General features: G+C 39.6%; 1 protein-coding gene across 1 annotated transcript in view; it reads left to right on the top strand.

Moving 5' to 3' along the window:
• The window catches only part of LOC146317739 (voltage-dependent R-type calcium channel subunit alpha-1E-like), a 64778-nt gene that overhangs the window by 19345 nt on the left and 21104 nt on the right, over positions 1 to 24329 (top strand). The window contains exons 4-21 of the mRNA XM_084733099.1: positions 141 to 299; positions 2479 to 2669; positions 2757 to 2860; positions 2952 to 3067; positions 5764 to 5817; positions 7813 to 7893; positions 8536 to 8745; positions 8865 to 8977; positions 9561 to 9673; positions 9812 to 9943; positions 10835 to 10904; positions 11319 to 11436; positions 12231 to 12298; positions 12780 to 12847; positions 16421 to 17185; positions 19200 to 19462; positions 19710 to 19836; positions 20312 to 20441. Coding sequence (XP_084589225.1) covers positions 141 to 299; positions 2479 to 2669; positions 2757 to 2860; positions 2952 to 3067; positions 5764 to 5817; positions 7813 to 7893; positions 8536 to 8745; positions 8865 to 8977; positions 9561 to 9673; positions 9812 to 9943; positions 10835 to 10904; positions 11319 to 11436; positions 12231 to 12298; positions 12780 to 12847; positions 16421 to 17185; positions 19200 to 19462; positions 19710 to 19836; positions 20312 to 20441 — 2882 coding nt within the window. The remainder of the gene's footprint in view (positions 1 to 140; positions 300 to 2478; positions 2670 to 2756; positions 2861 to 2951; positions 3068 to 5763; positions 5818 to 7812; positions 7894 to 8535; positions 8746 to 8864; positions 8978 to 9560; positions 9674 to 9811; positions 9944 to 10834; positions 10905 to 11318; positions 11437 to 12230; positions 12299 to 12779; positions 12848 to 16420; positions 17186 to 19199; positions 19463 to 19709; positions 19837 to 20311; positions 20442 to 24329) is intronic.

Genomic DNA, 24329 nt, shown 5'->3' with positions numbered 1-24329 from the left:
TTCACATACAATTTAGCAAGGTGTATTTTTTAACCAATTTAGCATCAATAACACTGACAAATACAGTGATATAGGTGGTATTTTCATTTACATACTATGGTGTTATTATGGCATGTCTTTTTCTTTGTGAATACGTCAAGGCCTGCAGATCGTGCTGAAGTCCATCATGAAGGCCATGATCCCGCTGCTCCAGATCGGCCTTCTCTTGTTCTTTGCCATCCTCATGTTTGCCATCATCGGCCTGGAGTTCTACAGCGGGAAGCTTCACCACACCTGCCTGCCATCTGTCGACATCCTCGGTACGGTCTGCACACACGCCGCTAACAAATCTCTCTCTGTTGTAAAGCAACGAGGCCCGTCCACTCACCACATGTACTTCTGTGTTATATTAATTTTTTTTGTTTAAACAGCAGGAAATTAAATAGTTAGACACATGGTCCTGAGTTAGTGGGAGTGATTTACCAAAGTTTTCTCTCTAGTTTTAACTTTCGGAGGGCATTATGTTACCCAACAGTTTGAGTGTATAAGGATAAATTTTGGCTTGACCATCTCGCCATCTGTGGGCACCTCCTGTCCTGAGGTGCAACTGCTCTTATCACAAGACCAGTGCCTTTAGAAGATTAGTATCATGCTTTGCTTTTTTCTTATTTGTGATTAGCTGTAGCAGCAGGTAGACCACATGTGTGGTTTACACATTGTTCTATAACAGAGGGTGTGAACATCTTTGTTTGAGTACCTGAGGCTTCATAGATTACAGTAGCAGCAGCGAGCTCAGACATATTATTAGAGTTGTTGCAGGCTGATTTAGCTACTGCTTAATTAGTCAACAGCTACTCTCTAATCACAGGCCACACCACAGCATTTACTGTCAACGCAACTCAAAGATGGGTTGAGATATAAAACATGAAGACAGTATTTAGAGCAGGAAAAATATTTACTTATATCTTTTAATTTGCTAATGGAAATCCAAAGTTTTAAGACATATAAAAATGCTTTGCTTTGAATAATAATTTGTGTCTAATGTGTTTTTTTTTTTCCCACAAAAAGCACATCTACTCCTCTGTCATTAAAAAAATATGCAGGTATTGTTCATTTCAAAAGATTAACTACTGGTTTCCACACCAGCAGAACTCACAGCCACACTGGTGCTAGAATTTGCACAATGCTTTCCGTTTACATAATCATCAACCTTAACCGGGTCGGGTTGCACTGCTACTATTTTATCATAAATTAACAAAATAGAGGCCACACTTAACCTAACATTACACTTCAGCTTAGAGGCAAAAACAAACAGGAACTCAGCAACAGGTGCCCATCTATAGCATGCGTGTGCTTTAGTTTATTTAGTTGTCTAGCAACAAATACAAGCAATGCAGTCAATGATAAGAGAGCAAAAGTGGAAAGTGAAACATCCAGTCAAAATGGTCATACAGCTTACAGAAACTGTGTGTTTCTTTAAGGCAATAGTTCAGCAGAGGTAGCAGGAATAGTTTGGAAAAATTTGTGGCATATACACATATTCGCTTTCTTGAGTTAGAGGAGAAGATCAATACCACGCCTGTGTCTCTGTGTGTTCAGTAGGAAGTCGCTGCCAGCAACCAGCTGGCTAGCTTAGCATAAAGACTGGAAAGAGGGGGAGACAGCTATTCCTGCTTTGTCTGAATGTAACAAAATCTACCAGCACCTCTGAAACTCTTTAATTAAGTTGTTATATCTTGTTTGTTACTCAAGTCTGTACAGAAAACAAAGTGTAAAATGTAAAGTTGGGACGGATTTGATCCAATACCAGGTGCCGATACTGACATAATTCAGTCATTGACTGACGTCACTGATCCAGATTCCACAGTCTGATGTTTTTATGAATATCTTTTTTTTTTATGTTGCAGCACAAATTAATCAAGTAATTAATTAGTAACTAAACAATGTTAGAGTTAACAGAGTTAGACGTACAAGTGGTGGTTGTGCTAGATATGATACGATACGATACAAAATACTTTGTTAAACCCCTACAGATGAAATCATACCATAATAATATCATACCTCCACACATGTAGGCCAGACAGCAGGCAGGATAGTAGAAAAAGACATACACATCTCAATGCAGTATAAGATAGTGAGACAGCACAGCACCATAATAAATAGCGTAAACGTCAGTGTGACTGTGCTACAGTTGTAGTATGTTAATGGTTATATATGATATATATGACACCAGCATCTACATATTCATGGACACCAACAGGACATGACTTGGGTGGGAGTCGTTAATGTATACAGTATGCATCATGACAGCTTGTGGTACAGTTTCTGTGCATAAATTAAGTTACAATTAAGTTAGTTAGTTAATAAGTTAGTTAGTTTAATTAAAATGGCATAATAGAATATAATCAATCATCAACAGTAGCCACAGAGAGGTCAGTGCCCTGCTGCCCAGGCTAAAATGTGTTGGGTTTTTATTTATTTATTTAATTTTTTTTGTAGACAATGAGACTGTTGACTCGTCAGAGTTGGCGTTCGCCTGTGGAGTGAGGAAGTGTCCAGAGAGCTACGACTGTAACGATACCTGGATCGGGCCCAATGACGGCATCACGCAGTTCGACAACATCCTGTTTGCTGTTCTGACCGTCTTCCAGTGTATCACCATGGAGGGATGGACGGCTGTTCTCTATAATGTGAGCTCAAGATATCAGTTCTGCTGAAACAAAACATCACGCGGTTGATGTATATGGGCAAAATTAAATGAATGTTGTGGATTTCAGACCAACGATGCCTTGGGTCCCACATGGAACTGGATGTACTTCATTCCTCTCATCATCATTGGCTCGTTCTTCGTGCTGAACCTGGTGTTGGGTGTCCTGTCGGGGTGAGTGTGACTCTTCCTACGTGTGCAGTATAACATCGGTGTTTCTGTCTTGATGCATCACGACAACGGTTTTCAATGCTTTCCTCTTCAGAGAATTTGCCAAGGAGAGGGAGAGGGTGGAGAACAGGCGGGCCTTCATGAAGCTACGCCGCCAGCAGCAGGTGGAACGAGAACTGAACGGCTACCGAGCCTGGATAGACAGGGCAGGTACTGGGCAGCACAACAGCAACACATCTGCAGATACACACTTGTTGTCTAGTTTCATGGAGGAATACAGCAAAATAGATTATTGTATATTGTCAGTGTAGTGACAGACACACATGATTATTGTTGAGTGAACCTGTGATCTTCTAATTATTGGAGAGTTGCTCTAATCACTTGGTTTAATTTTTTATTTTACATTTATTTATTTTACCTTTATTAAACCAGGCAAGTCATTAAGAACACATTTTTATTTACAATGACCATTAGACAAAAGGCAAGAGCCTCTTGAGGAAAAAGGCCAGGGATTAAAAGGGTATCAAATGCTAAAAGTCAGCAACACCCACCGAACATTACATAAAAGACAAAACAAAGCCACTCGATCACCTTAACTACCGCTAAATTCTAGTCATAAACAGTGGTGTCTATTCCAGTTTATGCAGTTTGGATGCAGCTGTTGTTCTGCTGCTGTAATAGAGGAGTTTCTTTACAGCCAAACAGAAAAAAACCTGAAAAAGCCATCTTTAAAAAAAATCTCATTTAGACTGTACAGAAAGTGTATTTTAATATGTATATAATTTTTGCCTGAAATTTATTAATTCACAAATGTGAAGTATTCTCAAGTGTGAATTAGTCCGTGCATTTTTGATTTCCAAGGGGCGTTATCAACGGGTGCAGATCAAAATGCCTCCATATATAATTGGATAGACCTACAACCAATTAGTACAACAAATGTGACCTACAACCAATATGCAACAAAATGTGTGACGTAGTCCTGAGAGACACAAGTTTGGGCAGCGCTTGGTCAGTTTTCAAGCAGGAAAAAATGGTATCTGGGCACACGCTTTCTCAAATTACAGCTAATTACACTGAAATGTGTTTCTGGAAACATGAGGTGAGAAATTGGCAATGCAGTAACAGAATCTTGATTCATATTTGATCAACACTGCCAAGTTTGACAGTTTTATCTGAGTTTCATGTGCATGGCGTGTTCCTCTGTCAGTTGTCGTATCAAATGCGCCCCATGTCAAATAAAAGGCTGTGATTGGCCCGAAGAAATCTGTTTGAAGGGGAGCTGGGCCAGACTAATGAAACATGAGCTTGCAGATTCGTCTGGTTCCCAGGCTTAGATTTTTTTTTTTTCACTTTTTCTCAACTTTCTGGTTTGACACTTTATATATATGTAAACGCAATACAATGCAATGATAATTGCATTTACAGGAAAACTTCTTTTATTTTGAGAAATAGGTTTACTCTCTCTCTTGCTAAGTGTTAGATGAGAAGATTGATAACGCTCATGGAGTCAGGTGTCAGTCAGTCTGCTTCGATCAACACATAGTCCAGCACAAAACCACAAGTTGTTGTTGACATACTTCAGTTTTTGGACAGATTAAACTACTGCCATGTATAAAGATGGATGACAGGGCTGCGCATCTTTATCGCCCACTGGTGACTGGCTGCAGTACAGGTCTTAAACCCCGCCACCTCCGTGTTAGCGGACGGGACATGGGCCAAATTAAAAGATCAAAGTAAATGCCAAATACATTTTTCCCAAAGACGGTTTCTGTCATTGTGGGTAGTTCTTATCACGCTGATGTGTGTTCAAGTGTTAATGTTAGTTAGTTATTTGAAACTATAAAAAGGGAGTATCACACTGTGATTCACAGCTGAGCTCTGCTCGCAACTGAGTGTATGGATGGGAACTGGCTGTAAATGACGTCACCAGCGCAAGATGACAGCACTCGTATCCAGGATATTTTGGCTTCAGTTTTGTACAGTGGGAGGAAGTGAGACATGGCGTCCATCTTTGTTTTACAGTCAACAGATTAAAAAGACAACATTTAAGATGTTCATTAGTGAGTTTTGGAGGTGCTGGTAGGTGGATTACTTTACCTTAGGACAGAACCAAGCTAACTGTTTCCACCTGTTTGCAGTCTTTATGCTAAGCTAAGCTAACTGGCTGGTTGCTGTAGCTTCATGTTTAACAGACAGACATGAGAGTTGTATTGATTTTCTCATCTAACCCTCAATAAGCAACAAAGTGAGTAAGCGTGTTTTCCAAAATATACTTCTTTTCATTCTTTCTTTCTTATTTACTTACGGGAGACAGAATTAACATGTACAGATACTGTATGATCAGAATAGTTCAGCGGATAAACGGTCAGTCTTTTTCCAGCTGATTTTGTAAAGCAATCGCTCTGATACAGACACTTTCAGAGTTTTTGGACCTACAGTAGAGTAGCTCTGCTGAGTTGCACACACACACACAAATACACAAATACACAGTGCTGTAATGGCAATCTACATTGCCGGTCTCCCACGCAAGAAGAGGGTGAGAAAAAGGTGATACTGACTCACTGACTTAAATTTGTGTGCCTGTGTGTGTGTGTTTACATGCGTGTGTGTGTGTGTGAGAGAGAGAGCTGCGGTGCATATTTATGTGTGTACGGATGTGGGTGAGTGTGGGAAGAGAGATAGAGAGAGATATTGGTAGAATGTAAGAGAGAATAAGAGCTCTTTCTCTAAAGAAGGTCATCGTGGCCTCTCAGAGCACACGTTTACATCAGTTTGGCCTCAGTTCCTGTAAATGTTTGCAGACATCCTAAAGAATACGAGCCTGAACTGCGTGTCTGTTGGTTTAAATTGTGCCTTGATGAAAACAAATCAGTCTGTGTATAACCTCCAGTTTCATTGTGTTACAGAGGAGGTAATGCTCGCAGAGGAGAATAAGAATTCAGGGCGATCGCCGTTAGATGGTGAGTTCACACAGTTTACACTAATCACACCTACACTTCATTACACATGGATCTGTGATTATTACATGTTATATAACAGCCGCAGAAAATACTGTCTGCTTGTATTCTCTGTCTGTTCATCTGCATATCGATGCATGTAAAACCTAGTTTCCGGTCAACAGTTTACCCACCTCTGTACTGTAAGTCATTGTGCAAGCTGCAGGTAACCATAGCAACAATACTAAAGCTTGTTTTACAGTTAAGTCTCAGTGGTGAAGCTAAAGCCCCTTTCAGGCATGCTCCTCGTTACATAAACATGTTGGCAATTTAACATGTTGGTCTCATGAGTCACTTTGACATAAAAGTCACAAACTGCAATCTGACGAGACTGAATGCATGTTGTGTTTGGCCTTATTAAGAGCGTGTAATATTGTTTATCACTTAATTATCAGCTCTTGTGGGGTAGAGAAGGAAATGAGTTTCATAAACCAGGAAATGTTTGATCTATTTTAAGTTGATGAGGAGATTCTTCTTGGGTCAGATCAGTGGGGAGCAAAAGATATATTTATATATAAAAACATGTATCCAATGAAGGAGAATAATTTCAGAATAGATATAAAGTTAAGTTCAAGTGTAAGTGTGTATGCATCTCCAAGTTGAATGTTCAGACCTGCAGTCTCCTTCTTATATTTTCAACTTTCATTCATGGTAATTAACTGATGAAATCCTGACAAATCACTAACATACAGCAAAGGGAACAAATTAATTTCTTTTCATTATAAAATAGGCAGTAGAGTGAAATTAAAGTTATAAACTACACTAATAAATGATGAAATTGATGAGTGAGAAGTGGGGGCGAGTGTCAGTGGAAAAATAAGAATAAAATAAGCTTTAAAATGTGTCGCTGATTGATCCTGTGAGAAAACTGAAAACACTCTTCTTCCTTCATATCATTAAAGTTTTCTCTGGCAGTGCCACTGTTCCCTTCTGTGCGTGAGATCTGTAAATAAAGTCATAACAAACATTTACACAACAGGTACCTGCACCAATTAGCCACAACATTAAAATCTCCTGTGCAAAATAAAACAGTTGCGGCTTGAAGGTGTCCTGTGGTATCTGTTTTAGCAGCAGGGTCTTTCAGTCCAGTAAGATCTGACTTTTTGTTCCAGCACGTGCTCACATCCTACAGATGCTTGATCAGATTGAGATCAGGGGAATGTGGAGGCCAAGTTAACACCTTGTTAACACCAGGCCACCTTCTTCTATTGCTCCATGGTCCAGTTGTGATGCTCACATGCCCATTATAGGTGTTGTTAGCGGTGGACAGGGGTCAGCATTTTGTCAGATTTTGAAAAAATATCTAATTGCGGTTATTTTTACTGATGTTGCAATTGTGATATTAGAGGTAATGATTTGTAGGACAGGACATCTCTGCCTCACGACATTCATTAAATTAGAAGTTTTTTGACACATTTTGACTTTAACAAATGTTGCACTGTGAAGCCCTAGTCAGCATGGACTCTCTGGCCGGTCTACTGGCTATGCAACAAGCTGTGATGCACTGTGGGTTCTGACACCTTTCTATCAGAGCCAACATTAACCATTTTTAGTTATTTGTGCTACGTTTTGGAGATGCTTCCCCCCAGTCGTCTAGCTGTCAGAATTTGTCCCTTGTGAAAATCACTCAGATGCTTACACTGCCCATTTTTGCTGCTTCCAACACATCAACTGGGAGAACTGACGATTCACACGCTGCCTGACATATCCCACCTATTGACAGATGCCACTGTAATGACATGATCAATATTATTCACTTTACCTGCCAGTGGTTTTAATGTTGTGTCATGGGTGTAACTGAACACAAACACAACCTCTGCAATCCACAGTCAGTTTGCTTCGATAACTGAGCCAAGAATACCAAGAATAATCATTTCCTTTGTTGTTTCATTCCCATTTGAAAGGTATCGTTTTTCAGTTCTTCAAAATTTTTATTAAATTTTTGTTGAACATTTTAAGTGCTAAAGAGAGCAAGTAAGAAGACCGGTGCACGGAGAGGAGCGCCAGGAGACGAAAAGTTTACAGACACGTCTACAGCCAGTGAGTGAAGAACTTTACATTTCTGCCTGTTTAGTTACACTCCATACTTTATTGCATGGCTTTGTTAAATACTCTGATTGGTCGATTACAGCATTCTAAGGTCTGTTATTTCTGTATAACAGACCGTTGCTATGAAGAAAAGACTGTTGCTAAGGACACATCTGATCATAGACTGTGAAGGAACAATAAAATCATTGTTAAATCACTAAAATCATTTTAAAATGAATATATTGTGTCAAATTATTTTGGGTACATAACGATGTAACATGCAGGATAATGCACAGTGAACAGGTCAGTATTGTGAATTAAAGCCATAAAATCATTTTAATGAATATTTTGTGTCACATCAATGTGTGCTAAATATTTTTTTGGATAAGTAACCATGTAATAAGCAGGATAATGTACAATGAAGCAGGTCATTTTTGTGAAATAAACCCCTTAAGGATGATTCAAGATCTCTCAGCTTTGCGTCGGGTTCCTGCATCATCCCGTCGATATTTATTTCACAATAATGACCTGCTCACTGTACATTCTCACTTACATAGTACACATGTAGTATATGTATATTTAACCTCCTGTACGTGATACCACTTCCTCATCCTCCTGCCTTCTGTCCTCTGATTCTCCCTCTGTCTCTCTCAGGCATGTCGCGATCGAGGATGAACTTCCGCAGCGGCCGTCGTGGCCCCGCTGCCTACCTGCGACGTAAAGAGCGAATGTTACGCATCTCCATCCGCCGCATGGTGAAGACAGACACCTTCTACCTGATGGTGCTCAGTCTCGTGGCTCTCAACACCATCTGCGTGGCCATCGTCCACCACAACCAACCCGACTGGCTCACCATCTTCCTCTGTGGGTTATTGTGTGATTTTCTACTTAAAAAGTAATTCAGGTCATGTCTGATGGATGTTTTTTGGCAGACAGCTGCCTCCTCCTTCGATTTAATTGCTTTTTTGTTTTCTCATCTCCAGACTATGCAGAGTTTGTTTTCCTGGGGCTGTTTTTGGCTGAGATGTTTCTCAAAATGTATGGTCTGGGTTTCCGGCTCTACTTTCATTCATCTTTCAACTGCTTCGACTGTGGGGTGAGGTCCTGCATCTCTTATTCTCCATATCACACCAGACAAGGAAAAACAGACTTAAAGCAAGTGTTTCATATCACAAAGGCTTTGTTGGAGGAATTTGGATAATCATAATGAACTGATAGAGCAGTGAAGCTTTCTATAAATGAGGAAGTAAACCATTCTTACAAATTTACTAAGCACATGCAAACAGGTTTTTCTCCAGTGTATTGCAAGCCTGGTGGCTTGACATAGGGACATAGGTGACATAGGGCCTCATGAAATCTGTATTATGGCTTTTTTAAATTTTTATTTCTGTGATTCCAGCTGTGATCAGTCTGTTGTTGGCTCCCGTCAAAAAAAGATACTCATTAAAAGATGCCTTGACACCGGGCCCAACAAACCCTGAAACATAAACACCAGCCTGTGGTCGCAACACACAAAAATACAACTGGATACATAAATAAAATATAATATATACCTCATAGTACCTCATACAACCCCACTTCTTCACTTCTCTTCACTTCACTTAAAAAAAGTTTTGTCAGATGTAGCTTGCAGTATAGGACATGATGTTTTGTTGTTTGTGGGTTGGCACGTTTTTCAGGTCATTGTCGGCAGCATCTTTGAGGTGGTCTGGGGCTTCTTCAGGCCTGGCATGTCATTTGGGATCAGCGTACTGAGGGCGCTGAGACTTCTGAGAATTTTCAAGATCACCAAGTAAGTGGGACAACGAGTCTGTTCAAATGAAAAGCATCACATTTAGCTAAATCAGGCCGGGGTTGTACCATATCTGTGTGAATATTTTTACAGAGTTCTGTTCAAAAAGACAATCAGTCTGTGACTTCTCTCTGTCAGATACTGGGCCTCTCTCAGGAACCTGGTTGTGTCCCTCATGAGCTCCATGAAGTCCATTATCAGCCTGCTGTTTCTTCTCTTTCTCTTCATTGTGGTGTTTGCTCTGCTGGGGATGCAGCTTTTTGGAGGGAGGTGAGAAAAGTCTGTCAGAACTGACATGCTCACAGTTATCGAGGACAACATGGTGCTGATTTTCATAGAACATTTTAACCTACATATCTGCCCTGGTGAAAAATATGTTAAGCATGTTAAATTTACCATACTGGAGTGTACTTGTCGTCAGACTGGTCAGACTAATCATCAGTAAACTTCAAGTGTAAAAAACAACAACAACAACAAAAAAAAACAAGTCACAAACAAACGTTACATTGTTTGTTTACAAGCTAAAAAGTTAATCCTCCTAGTCAGCCTACTCATGATGGCTCAGCTGAATCACATTTTAAAATGAAGTTTAGCAACTGAATTGAATTTAATCTTGACTTAGTGTAAAAACTAAAATGGGGTCAAAAGATCTGAAAATTTTGAAACGTTCTTATTAAGATAGTTTAAAAGATTGGCCAACATAATTTAGAATTAAGCCATGATTTAATCTGGTTTAAAAATGAATCCTTGTTGGTACAAGTGTTGCAAAATTTGTATATTTATTTTTGGTATATTGAAGATGAACTTATTGGCTGTTGATATATTTTGAAGTATATTTTATAAAATATACCTTAAATCAAGCAAAAACAGTACAAGTATCCTTGTAATACATCATGTTTTCTTAAATTATATATTTCAAATACAATTGTATAAGACTTTTTTTTTTAACCTGGATGATCATGCTGCAGCTTTGAAATAGTAGCTACGCCCTACAAAGTGAACAGCAGTTTTTCTTTCAATGGCGTTTTATGATGAAGAGGAGAGGAAATGACATATCCGAATGAAAATAGCTCTACATCCTCCTCCTCCTCTTCTTCCTCCTCCTCCTCCTATTCTTCCTTGGTCATATCTGACCCTGCTTTCTATCTGCCTTGCCTCTAGGTTCATCTTTGAAGATTACACTCCCACCAACTTTGACACATTTCCAGCTGCCATCATGACAGTGTTTCAGGTTTGGCTCCCACAGATCCCCTCGTTCTGCCTGCTCTCCATGACACATTGCACCCTGGGATATTTCTCACCCCAGGCGCAGATTAAACAACTCTGCTCACTCGCTCTCCACCCCCTGCCTCCGCTATCATCCCACACATCCATGCACACATATGCGCACATGAATATCAAGACAAGTGAAACGTGAACGAATCCACATCAGATCTGCTACACAACCAGCCACACTGTGAAAGAGTGTTTTGATCAGCACACATAGTAATTACTGATCTTTTCTGCCATTTTTAATACCACATCTTGAACTGGAGTTGAAGACCGGGAATATGTCTAACGTTTAAAGTATTTTTAGGCTAATGTTCTCTTGAATCAATATGAGCAATGGCATTATATGCTAAATATTCTATGCATTTTCCCACAGATTTTGACTGGCGAGGACTGGAACGAGGTGATGTATAACGGCATTCGTTCACAGGGTGGAGTGCAGTACGGCATGTGGTCATCGATCTATTTCATAGTGCTCACCCTGTTTGGAAATTGTATCCTTATTGACTCATCAGAAGCAGTCAGAGAGCTCTGCTATACGGTAGCATCTAAACCTGTACACACATCAGTGGTGCAAGATTTATTCAGATCCTTACCAACTAAATAACCAAATACATTTGATATTGTTTAAAGCTTATTTTACTTAAATTCATAACATCATATTATATTTTATATGTGTAATTCAATTCAGTTTTCTTTGTATAGCACCAAATCATGACAAAATAATAATAAAGGAAGCAGTAGTGATATATACTTATTTGCTTAGTAAGAGTTAGATTAATACCACATTCTTAGCTTAGTTTAGCACAAAGATTGAAAACAGGAGGAAAGAGCTAGCCTAGCTTAGTCTAATTAACCTATGAGCACCTCTAAAGCTAATTTATTTACACATAGCGGCATTTCCACCACAGGAACCAGGGTCTCAAGTTCATATGGGACTAAATGTTCTGGAAGCCTTGGGTGGCAATGCAGCTTATATCTAATTAGCTTGCTGTACCCACAAAATAGTCCCACATAGTCCAGAATTGTCATTTTACACTTAGGTTTTTGTACAGATACAGGGGATCACTGGAGAGGTGTCAAACTTCACCAACCAGGACGGTGAACAGAGTGTAATCTGGAGGGATGTTCCAGACGCCAAACACCATCTTTAAACACAGACAATGGTTACGATCCATCCTAACATTTACAATTATGTTATCATGATGTGACTGAAACTCCATACTCAAGTAGGTTCAGATAAGTTCCCACAGATTGGTGTGTTTGTTCTTAACTGCGTTCACGACAGACACGCTGCTAAATGTCTTCTTGGCCATCGCCGTGGATAATCTGGCCAACGCACAGGAGCTGACAAAGGTTTGTACAGTTCGACAGAATATTTGTATTTATCAGAGGTAGGATTGAGTCATTGTTTTGCAAGTCACAAGTAAGTCACAAGTCTTTTCATTCAAATTTCAAATCTCATGCCCTAAACTTTGAGTTTTGAGTCTTAAACAAGTCATAATGCACTCTTCACCAAATGTAATGCCATTTTAACAGCACAGTAATAGAATTACACAAATCATGACTTCTTTTTAAACAAAAAACAACTTGCTGGAACTGAACCGGCTATGATAAAGGGAAATTAACTGATTCGGGGCACACTTTTTGAATTGTTGAAGTCAAAAGGCTCAAATCCAAGTGAAATCACAAGTCATTGGTGTCAAAGTACAAGTCGAAGTGCAAGTCTTTTGTTAAGTCTAAAATCATCAGATTTGTCAAAGTGTAATATTTAAAGACTCGCACAGTTTTGGTGTTACAAGTCATTAATGGTGTATATTTACTTTGTCTTCATCAGGATGAAGAGGAAGAAGAAGAGTTCTTCAACCAGAGATATGCCAGAGGCAGAGACGGCCTGATATCTGAGTAAGTTATTGTTAAACAGCTAACAAAATTACAGCTCTAGGATGAAATACACAGTGCATTCACAGCTCTTCAGTAGCTCTTAGTTGTGAGTGTGTGACTGTTTCTCAGATCAGATCTCCTCTTGAGCAAATGGACAATTCAGATTGGGCTGAAAGTTTGTCACGATTCATCAGATTGTTTTGTCTTTTTGCAGCAGAAGCAAGTAGTGGAATCAAACTAAGACTCACTTAAGATACAGTGTGGAGACTGTCGGAGAACTGCTGGTCATCCGGAAATTGATCATCATGCTACTTGTATGTTTACTAATCAATAGGGTCTTGCTAATAAGATCAATATTTATCCAGTGTGGACTCTCTGAGAACCAGTTCCTTCAGTTGCATGGTGAATGCAAAGTTAGAAAGGCATGTTTAAGGCATTGATGGCAAAATTCTGAATGTTGATTGAATGTGCCTGATTTCAAAGCATGATCCCTCAGACTGGGTTGCACCAACAAAAATTAATTCAATCTAAGATTAGTTCTAATCAGAGTTTAGCAAAGCTAGGTTTAAAATGAGTAAATGCAGAATTAGAATTAATTAGAATAAAAAAACTACCTTTTTAAAAGTTGCATTGTTTGGTAGCGAGCTAAACAGTTGATTAGCAGGGAATTATTTTGCTCAGTCCATCTCAAACAGGCAGCTATTTCAAAAGCTAAACCTCCTCAAGTGTAACTTTAAAGTTAATACTGGATCACAATTTGAGTTTAAAGTTTTGGTGCAGCAGAATTAATCATAAGCTAGGTTTAGAGTAAAAACTGAACTGAGGTTTAAATAGAGGTTGAAATTTATTTAAGCTAGTTTAAAAGTTTGGTGCAACATAGTTTACAGTTAAACCATGATTTACTCAGGTTTAAAATTTGATCCTTGTTGGTGCAACCCAGCCGTATAAATTTTGCAGCATTACTGAAACTCCTCCTTTAATTACCTCAACCTGTGATTGGTACTGGGCAGCCTCCTTTGTTAATGAGAGTAATTCCTCACTCATTTTCTGCGGCTTTCAATGACCTGGTGGCCTTCCCACAGGTCTAAAGATGATCCAGTAAGTCGGGAGCAGGAGGGCAGACGGATTGTTGGGAACAGTGGGAATTCTCAGTGTGTCACTCTACTGGGAGGAGGCACAGTTTGGAGCGTGTCAGAGTCCCGACTTAGCATGACACTGTCTGATCAGAGTCATCGCTGTGACAATGGATCTATTGTAGTGAGGGGAAACTACTTCAGTATATGACACATCAGCCACTGATTCCTAAAACAGTGATTACTAAAGAGTACTTGAGTGCACAGCTGGGACACGTGAAGTGTCTCATTCAGAGCACTGGCCTGGCTTGGTTAGCACTGTGCTCATTTTGCATGTTTTAAACTCTCTGTATTTCCAGTATTAGCTAGATTTCCCAAAAGGTATCATGTGATTATAGATTGATGATTGTAGTTTCCTGATTACCAGGCAGACCTGTGTCTGTAGTTCACACCAGGAAAATATGAAAATCAACCAATAAGTAATTTATCACAGTGTTTTTTTTTGGCTGGCTTATGAATTTTTTGTCATCACTTTAATGAACTTGAGTGCAATGATTGTTAAAAAATCTTTCGCAGGCTAAAATCAAACCTGGAAGAAATCGACAGGTACACGAGTTTATACACAATCTGATATTGCATCATTTATTTGCTCCGAAATGGGGCATAAATTGTTTTCAACCTTAGGTCGATACAAAAGGGTAGCAATCATACCACTTTCATATGGAGTTAATACTACGCAGCAGTTAAAAAATGTATACTTTTAATGCAGTAGATCAGCTCAGTACTCCATATCAGCCAATGTGCAAAGTTCAAGTATTGGAAGTGGCATTGGGAAGGAAAAAATGGTATCAGAACATCTCTAATTATAGCTATTGTGAAAAGGATAGTGTGATATTTGTAGGTTCTTATTAAAAAGGTTTTGCTTTTCTCTAACGGCTCTTCATATCCAGACTACCAGAAGTCCCCAAACACTTTTTTTTACACATTTTGAAAACAATTCCTGCTTGCAACTGCACTACCAAAATAACTTCTCCAAAATAAATAAACCACTAAGTATTCACTGTGAAAAATTACTTATTTAAGCAGTCTGTGCAAGCTGATTTTTATGCCATATGTAAATGGACAGACACCAGTACCTGATGAGAATTATTCAACATCCCTAAAATAATATAATAATAACAGTTAACTTTTATTTTTATGTAGCAGGTTTCATAAAGAATGTTCACCTTAAAATAAAAAATGCATTTTTTTTCTCTGTAGTATTATTTATCCATCTTGTTCTGCTCAAAGCTCCAAAAATTCAAAAAAATACATAAGAAAATCTCAACAGCAATGTCTCTTTCTAAAAATCATGAGCTGGGCACTACAAGCTGAGTGCCATCCACTTCAATTGTATTCAAGAGAAAGCAGACATCTCTATGGCTGATACCTTCATAGTTCAGTAACTCTCACTGTCTAGATGGATAAATATCATGACAGGTAAGAGGTAAAATATGCATTTTTGATTTTGGGATGAACTGTCCCTTTAACAAAGTGCATTACAGAGAAAAAGCAAATAATAGCAAATAAAGTAGAGGACAAAAAACGTAGGTGCGATTTATCTCCTTTAATCACCTACGTACAATGCCAGGTAACGTTGACACTGAATGTATCATTTGTCTGTTACATATTTGAATGTTAGTCTTGTTTGTGTTGCAGCTACAAGATGCTGATTTTGACGTGTATTACAGTGTTCTGCTGCTTCCATCACATTGTCTTGTTTTTATGCCTGTTATGTGACACTGACCAAAATGTGGCAATCCATTTGAACGCTAAACCCTAAATTTATTAATTAATAATATTTTACGTAAACAGCCATAAAAGTGAGTCTTCTTTGAATCACACCTCTACATTATTAATGTTAAAATGATAAAAACTTTCCCTTCTAAACCTGTTTAAACTGGACGACCTGTCCTTTTTACATTTTTTGCTCTGTGTCCCAACAAATGTTCTGTGTATGTTGTAAAACACTAATGTCTTGTTTTCAAATAATCACTCATTGATTACATGGACAACAAAAGAATCTGAATCCCAGTAAGTATAATTGTATGCATCTCTGTCTCACAGAATTTCTCCCTTCAGTTTCCCTACTCGATTATTGAGATTATTTTCTAGATGTTACACCGTTTGTACTTTAATCCTGCACCTTACCTTTTTTTTGTTGTTGTGGTTTTTGATTTTTTTTTTTTTTTTTGATCTTTCCTTTACCTCTCAGGTATCTTCATTTCTTTTTCAGTTTTTGGATGTATTTGTAGTATTTTGCACATTTTTTATCATGGGAAATTTTTTGTGTTACTAATCAACTAACATTGTAAATTCACAGAAAAGGTTTGTCCTTTTCTTGCAACTTTTATTTAATTTGTTTGAAATATTCTAACTGGTTTGCTAAATGGAGACTAGTTGTCGTGTTTCTTGTCAGCAATTCCTTAAATTTGGGCCTCTTGCTGCTCCATAATGATGTGAAATATATTGTGGTTCTTAGCGGGAGGAGAAGACCCTACCTATACAGGAAACGAGCCATCCACCGAGGCCGACCAACCTTCCCAGAGGAGGCTGATGGTGCAGGAGGGGCCGCAGACGAACAGCCCCTCAATGGCTCCAATGCCTTCTCCAACCGCCGCGAGAGGAGGAGGAAGGTCAACATGTCGGTGTGGGAGCAGCGAGCCAACCAGCTGCGCAAACGCCGCCAGATGGCGAGCAGAGAGGAGCTGTTCAGCAGCCCCACGGAGGACACCATCGAAACTCCCACCACCACCCACCACGCCACCACCCTCTCCCCAGAGGCCAGCCCGGCTCACCTGCCCGAGTCGCCCATGTCTGTGGGGATGCCCCTCCCTGAGCCCCCAATGTCCATCTCCATCCCCATCCCCGAGCCCCCGGAGGCTGAGCCGCTGGTCAATCTGAGCGAGGACAAATCAGGAGGTGCGAACCACAGGAACACGGGCGGTGGTAGGCACAGGATGGCCCGCAAGTTCAGACCCAGCCAGGGGCCTGATGAAGGGGCCCGACACAGACGTCACCGTCACCGCGAAGCTCGCCCTGAAGCCAAGAGTCTGGACTGCACGCAGTCGCCACATGAGGTGCCACAGGTCAGACGGTCGATGAGCCAGGAGAGGAAGATCCTGGACGAGAGGGAGGAGAAGGATGAGAGAGCGGAGAAAGCAGAGGGAGAAGGAGGGTCTGTCCAAGATGACTGTGGGACAACGATCATCAACCCATACGCAGAAGTTGGAGAAGATTGTAGAAGGTAAGTCTCTTCTAAGAGGAATAATGAGGTCCCACACTTTCTCATGAACCCAAGCATCTTTTTCTTCCCCTGTATTTTATCCCTTTTCTCATTGTATGTAATTATCTGGTAAAGGCCCATTTAACTGAAATGTCACTGGATAGTTTTAAGAGACAATTGCACTTCATCATTGTTATCTCTCCATTTTTTCTTTTAAAAGATAGATTCACATGTTTTACATCTATTTCAAAATATTCTTCACATGCCCACATGTGCACAAAAAAATGTAATCACTCTTCTGTCCTGGCTGAGAATAGATCCTTTCAATGGAGGAGATAAGATCCATAGTCTGGCTGCCTAATTGCAGCACCAGACTCCTGTTTTTTTACAAATCAAGTGTGTATCTTCCAGTGTCACTGTCTTTTTAGGACTTTTTTTCCTTGGACAGAGAAAGGAGGGACAAAGAGGGAATTACTAGTAAAAAGGCTAACTTTGATCAAAGATATCCACTTATTTTGACTCACTGCTGAGGACTTACAGAGCTTCACTTGACTTTGGAAAACATCCTTGCACAGAACAAAGACTGTGGACTTGGTTGTACATCTCTTCTGTTAGAATCGCATCAGGAAAGGTGCTCTTCATGGCCATAAGAAGAAGAACAATAACAACAACCAACTAGAAACCATCTTGCAGTGGGATCATACCAAAAGTACTCATTAGTCATTACTACATTGTTCAGACCACATCAATCTTTGAACTTGGCCTTCATTTTAATCTCAACTACACGCCTTTGAAGTTTGTGAGTACATCTTGAATGGTTAGGATGCTGGTGGGTTAACAAAATCTGTCCACAGACATTAACATAAGCAGCTGACAAAATACTCAAATTGCCTCTGAGGTAGTTCCCACAACAGTAGGTGTCGTCAGGACCACATATCACCATGATGAGACACGCTAAGACACAGACTCACAAGGTGAAAACAATACCAGCCATGCTTTCATGGCTCATACATTCATGCAAAGTTTGAAAGTTTAAAAACGTATGCAATGTAGAATGTGCTTAAGAGTAGTAGCAGTATGTTAAGCTCTGTGCTAATATTAGCATGCTAACATGTTAGTGACAATGCCAGTATGCTGATGTTTTACAGGTTTAATATTTACCATGTGTTCATCATCATAGTTTGGTGAGTTAGCAGCATGCTAACATTTGCTGATTGGCAATGAAAACACGTGCATATGAGGCTGATGAGAATGTCATTGGTTTTGGTATTTGATCACAAAACAAAGTGCTGGACAGATTGAAATTTTGACCTGATGATGGCAATGAAAGTTAGGGTCTCACCAAAGTTATAAAGTGCTGCAGGGATGACGTATTTTTGTAGGCCAACCCGTAAGTTAGCATCGCTTTGCTTCCCTCCACAAAAAATCAGAGGGATTTTTTCCAATGGATTTTGGATTACTGCAGCAGATAAAAGTTAATGATGGTTACATGTGTTGTTGAGCAAGATAATCTTCACAAGTAAACACGACTTTTATGATATTTGAAGCATAAATGCAATCCTCACAAATAAAATGCTACTGCCAGGCTATAAACAAACTACACCACTGTTGCATGACTTCAGATCACCAGTACTAAATGACTTTTGTTTGGTGTGATGAGGACGTTTAATGTCCTTGATTACATCATCCTGCAGCACTCTTTCACGAATCATCCTGAGTGGGGCACAAATGTCTGTTTTAAATTTCCTGCCAATCCATTGAATAGTTGTTGAGAGATTTCAGTCAGAAGTGGACAAAAGTGTTTGACTGTCCGACATTTCCATCTACAGAGCAATGCTGCTAGTGTAGCTTAAAATACTCAGTGACATTTGAGATGAAGTGGACGTTTATCAGATATTCATCCAACAAGAAAAGCATGGTACAAATATACTAGAGCTTTGGACAGTTCTTACTATAGGAAAGATTTATCTGTCGTAACACATCTTGGTGGTGTTTTACTGATTTAAGCTCAGTGATCTTTTATTTCCCGTTTCAGAGGCGCTGACATTCCTGACCCTCCTCAGTGTGAGCAGCTGCTGGACTGCAGCTGGTCCGAGCAGGGTGGAGGCACAGACCAGTATGAGCCCCTGTGCCAGAACATCCCGGTGGAGCCTGCCTTAGAGGCCACAGAGTTCACTGTGAGGGCCATGGAGTCTGAGAGCCGCCCGGTGTCCATCAAACGTAACAAGTCCAACCTGGAGGGAAGCGTGGCGATTGAAATGTCTGCACAGCCGCTGCTGGAGCTCACGCCCATGACAGGTAGAACAGTTATCACTTCTCCCTGCAGTCACACTCGTGTACTGTGCATCACAGAGTAGGATTCAGCATCAGTATCACTCTGGGTCACGTCGTGTAGGTGTTTCTGACATCTGATGAGAGTGCCACTCTCTGCGCCTTTTTCTGATGATTGTGCCGCTGACTCACATTGTTCTTTCTTCCTCAAAGCTGTTCATGTACAGCTAAAACATTTTCTTCTCTCCTCTTGAAACATCTGTCTGGGTTTTAGTGAACAGTAAAGAGTTGGAGGCGTACAACTCTGACCAGAAAGACGAAGAGACGGAGGAGGAGGAACCGCCGACTCCTCCCAAACGTGTTGCTCCAGACAGCATGTTCATCTTCAAGGCCTCGAACCCGTAAGATGCTGCAAAATCTATAAGATCACAGACTCTCAAATGAAATACAGTAGTGTAGGGCTGAACAGTTTTAGAAAAGTATCTAAAAAACATCTACTTGTGATTACTGATGTTGCTACAGCAACATGATTTACAATATCAGAGGTAATGATCATTTTAATTTAATTATTCTCACTTTCATTGAAAAACATATTAAAATGATTACGTTGTAATTTTTGTAGGGATCTGTACCAAACAGAGATGTTTTCTAAAATATGAAGAATATGATGTGTAGGCAGGGACATTTCTGCAGCATGACACATTTTGTTTTTAACAAATATTGCACCTTCTGCAGTTTTAAAATTTGCAGTAGGCCATATCGCAGTTACAGTAAAATTTTGATTCATTGTTCAGTCCTACAATACTATTTTCTTTTTGGCCAAGTATGCGCTTTCATAAACCAACAATTAACATCTTCCCGTGTGTTTATCTGCAGTATCAGGAGGATCTGTCACTACGTGGTAACTCTGCGCTACTTTGAGATGACCATCCTGCTCGTGATCGTGGCGAGCAGTATTGCACTGGCTGCTGAGGACCCAGTGTGCACCAATTCAGACAGAAACAAGGTGAGATCAAAATAGATCTCTCCTTAAGTGTCTTTCTCATGTCACATTTACCAGATACCCTTTAACAGCTGCAAAAATATCATACTGCAATGTGTTGCACGAGTTATAGAACTGTCTAACGAAATGCAAGGGGAAGTTTGAAACAAACAAGTTTGTACAACATGTTGACTATGTCTGCAGGCAAAAGTGTTAATAGCTGTTACGAGCGGCTGCAGTCAAAGGAGGGGTGGAAAGCTTGCTGTCATAGAGAAAAACGAGACATGTTAATTGCTCAAATGTGGATAATGGAGCACACTTTTAGGACAGTCTCTTCTCAGAGGCATTCATAGTGTCACACTTGTTTGTACATACAAAATGTGACAGAAGTGATTGTGTAAAGAACCATAAAAGAGAGCTTGAGAATTTCAAATGGTGAAGTAGAGCTGCAACAATTAGTCAATTAATTGATTAGACAATTCAGAGAAAATTAGTTGCAACTATATTCATCATGTCACTCATTTTTCAAGCAAAAATGTCAAATAGTTGTGTGTTCCAGCTTCTTAAATGTGAGGATCTGCTGCACTTTTTTTGGATTTATAGTAGTAAATGAAGAGTCTTTGGAGAAATGTGAATGTGGGGCTTTACAATCTGCACATTATACAACACTTAATTACAATCTGGATAATCAGGATGACAAAATTATATATAGATTGTAAACATACTGCACACTATAAAGAAAACTTAGCAACTTCAGGTGTCACCAAACAGATCTGAGCAACACAAAACGACAACAGGTCGAAAAACAACAGAAAAACAGCTCAAGCAGACCATTCACTCAGAGAGAAGAAAAGAAACAAACACAGAGGATTAGAGAGGCAAGAACAACATGCACACAAATACTGCTTATGCCGAGTTCACACTACAGGATTGTAACCCTGATTTTCCAGTCGCCAACAGTTTATGGAGATTGCCAGCAGATCAGAGGCAAACCAGGGCTCGATCATTATGTGTAAACTGTGTAAAGACAGGAGTTGAGAGATGTCTGATGCTTTGGATATCAAGCAGGTTTCATATCTGGTCATGGCGGTCACAGGTCGTGGAGCCATGCAACGAGCCACAGCCAGTGAGAGCAGACACAGACTGGGGAAGGACAGGAGTCGAAAAGGAGTCACAGGAGAGCACCAGAGCAGGAGCCAAAAAATCCCAAATAATCAAAATATAAGCAACAAGTAGTTATAAAGTAGTTCAAACTAGCACCACCTCCAGCAGCAATGATGTTTCAGTATTAATAATCTAATGTTACGTCTGTGACAAAGTGTAGTTTGGAGAACAGACAGACTCACTTGTGATGTGAGACCCTCTGTCATTGATCAGTCATGTAATGCAAACAACAGACACCCAATTACAAAACACAAAGTTGTGCAGTGTGAAAAGTACTGTGATCTGCAGAAGTCATGTAGTATAACCGAGGCATTACTTTCTCCTCACGGCCAGCTAATGGCTGGAAAGTCATCAGATTTTAAACGAAAACAGATAAAACAGTTCAGTGTAGAATGGCAAGAATAGGAAAATAAAAGCATTTTAAGATTTTTTTTTAAAGGACAGTTAAAACTTGGATAAAGTCAGGAAAGGCTCTCCAGTGCAACTATGTTTTAAGAAGCGATTTAAAAAAGATCACTGACTCGGCTGACCTGATTTCCTCGGGCAGGTCGTTCCAGAGCCTCGGGGCCCTGACTGAAAACGTCATGTCCCCTTTAGTTTTCAGTTGGGCCTGAGGATCTCAAGGTAAATTAGTAGTAAATAAGTCTGAAATTAGCGTTAAGTGAAACAAAGGCTTACAATCAGTGACTGACATCACAACAGAGCGATGTGATAGTGAGTGATCACAGGCCAACAGTGTCTTCATAAACCTCTGTCTTTTAGAGACATTGATCCTCAAGGAAGCAGTTACTTAATAAAGACAAAAAGAGTAAATTAGAAATAAGAACGTACCCATTCAGCTTTCAGGTTTACTGTTCGATCTTGAGTTGACATGACACTGTGTCAGCAACAATGTGTCGTGACACATTTGGTCTCACGCGCACACACAAGGTGAGAATCAGCAGCTTTGCCTGGGAGATACTGTAGCTGTGCAGTTTGTTTTTCACAGCTTTGCACATCTCGGTATCACTGAAAGTGTCAAGAGTGACCGAATAAGCCCAAACAAGTAAAATCAACACTGTGTTTGGCTTTAGCGTGACAGAGAGACACAGTAAAGATCCAGAAAGTCACGTTTGAAATGTTCCTCATCGTGTACGTACTGTGCTGCCAGACATTTCCTGTCACTGGAGCAGCTCTAACATCACCACAGACTCTGACTGGACGTCACTCTCTGTTTAGATCTAAAAATACATTTAAAAATATCTGTGCTGCTGTGTAAGGAGAAGTGAAGTAACGTAACAGCCTGTGAAAATCTTGTCTTTGCTGACATCCAGTGGTTTAACTGCTCACCTTGCCGCAGTGATGTCCAGGTGGACTCTAGCACGCCATGACATCACTGTTGGGTGTGGTTTCAGGTGCAACAAGAACATTTCTGACCCCTCAGTGATCCTGTTTTGGGTCAGAGATGAAACAAGCCATAAACCTTCAAGCAGAAAGGGAAACAAAACACTGTTTTCATACTGGTGTTAACGTTACTCTTTAAAGGAAATGTATTAACCAGTGATTTTGGAGCTTGACCCATACTAAGGACTAAGAGTAGGGATGTCTTGGTCTCTGCTGTACCAATTTTGTCCATTCTTTCAAAAAATCTGTCTTAAATGAGTGCTGGAACTTTGTGAAACTGTAACACTAAGTCTTTGGAGTACTACTTTACGGTATTTCTGGGCACCCAAAACTTGTAACAGCACCAAACGGCGCATAATCTGCCAAATTATTCGAGGGATTGAGAGACAGACAGTGGAATCAGTTTCTTCTTGTAGCACCCTTGCATATTTCTAAAACTGATACTGCTTCTAAGCACACTCATTCATCTTATAAAGGTTTATTTTAAAGGAACAGGCATACTTAAATTCCCTTCCTAGCGTGTTTAACCATATATATAATTTGCTCTTGTATATAAACTGCTCCATTTTCCCTCAAAATAGTTAAATTGTCTTTTTAAAATCTATGAAATGACATCTGCACCTTCTCCTTCATTTAAAATCCAGAATTTATAAATATAAGTTGAACTGCTGGACAACAGGTGTTTAACCACCATTTTTTCCAGCCGTTCGACTCACTGTAAGTCCATTCTCACTGATCCTGGTCCAGTAGTGTGGAAACTTAAAGCCTCCAGCATGCATCAGAGTCCAGATTATTTGTGATGTCACAAATCATGCTTGTAGGCCCACACCTACAAATTGGATTTTTAATGAGCACATTGAAACTTGCCTCTTTCAGCAGATAAATGTGAAAACATCCTTCTGATGTAAAACTCTGCTGACACATCATTCAATACAGTGGAAAGAGTACTGAAAGAGTGGCAGAATAAATTATTATCAAACCAGAGAGTATGCATACTAAATATAGTTATTTTTATGTACAAAAGTACAAAGAAAAACAACGCACCTTTGTAATCCTAGATTAGAAGTATCTTGTTGATTTAATAAACATAATATTGTATTTTACATATTTTTTCATTCAGTTTGACTCTGCCTGATTCCCTCCGCTTACTTTTAATAAACTAACTTCAATAAAATAATAAAGTGTCCCTGTGCTTAACAGGAGACATAAATCATGAATGGGCTCATTACTCTTTCCCTCATTTGAAGAACTTATTCATATATACTTCTTTTTCATATTTATAAATGATCAAAGGCCAGACTGAGGTCATTAAAAGGCTGATTCAGCCCACAACTACCAGTTGAATAGACCTGTATTATATTATTT

Source organism: Lutjanus erythropterus, chromosome 12 (assembly GCF_056507025.1).
Source record: "Lutjanus erythropterus isolate fLutEry1 chromosome 12, fLutEry1.hap2, whole genome shotgun sequence".
Classification (NCBI taxonomy): domain Eukaryota; kingdom Metazoa; phylum Chordata; class Actinopteri; order Lutjaniformes; family Lutjanidae; genus Lutjanus; species Lutjanus erythropterus.
Note: the sequence above shows the minus strand (reverse complement) of the source record. Positions and strands in the feature narration are given on the sequence as shown.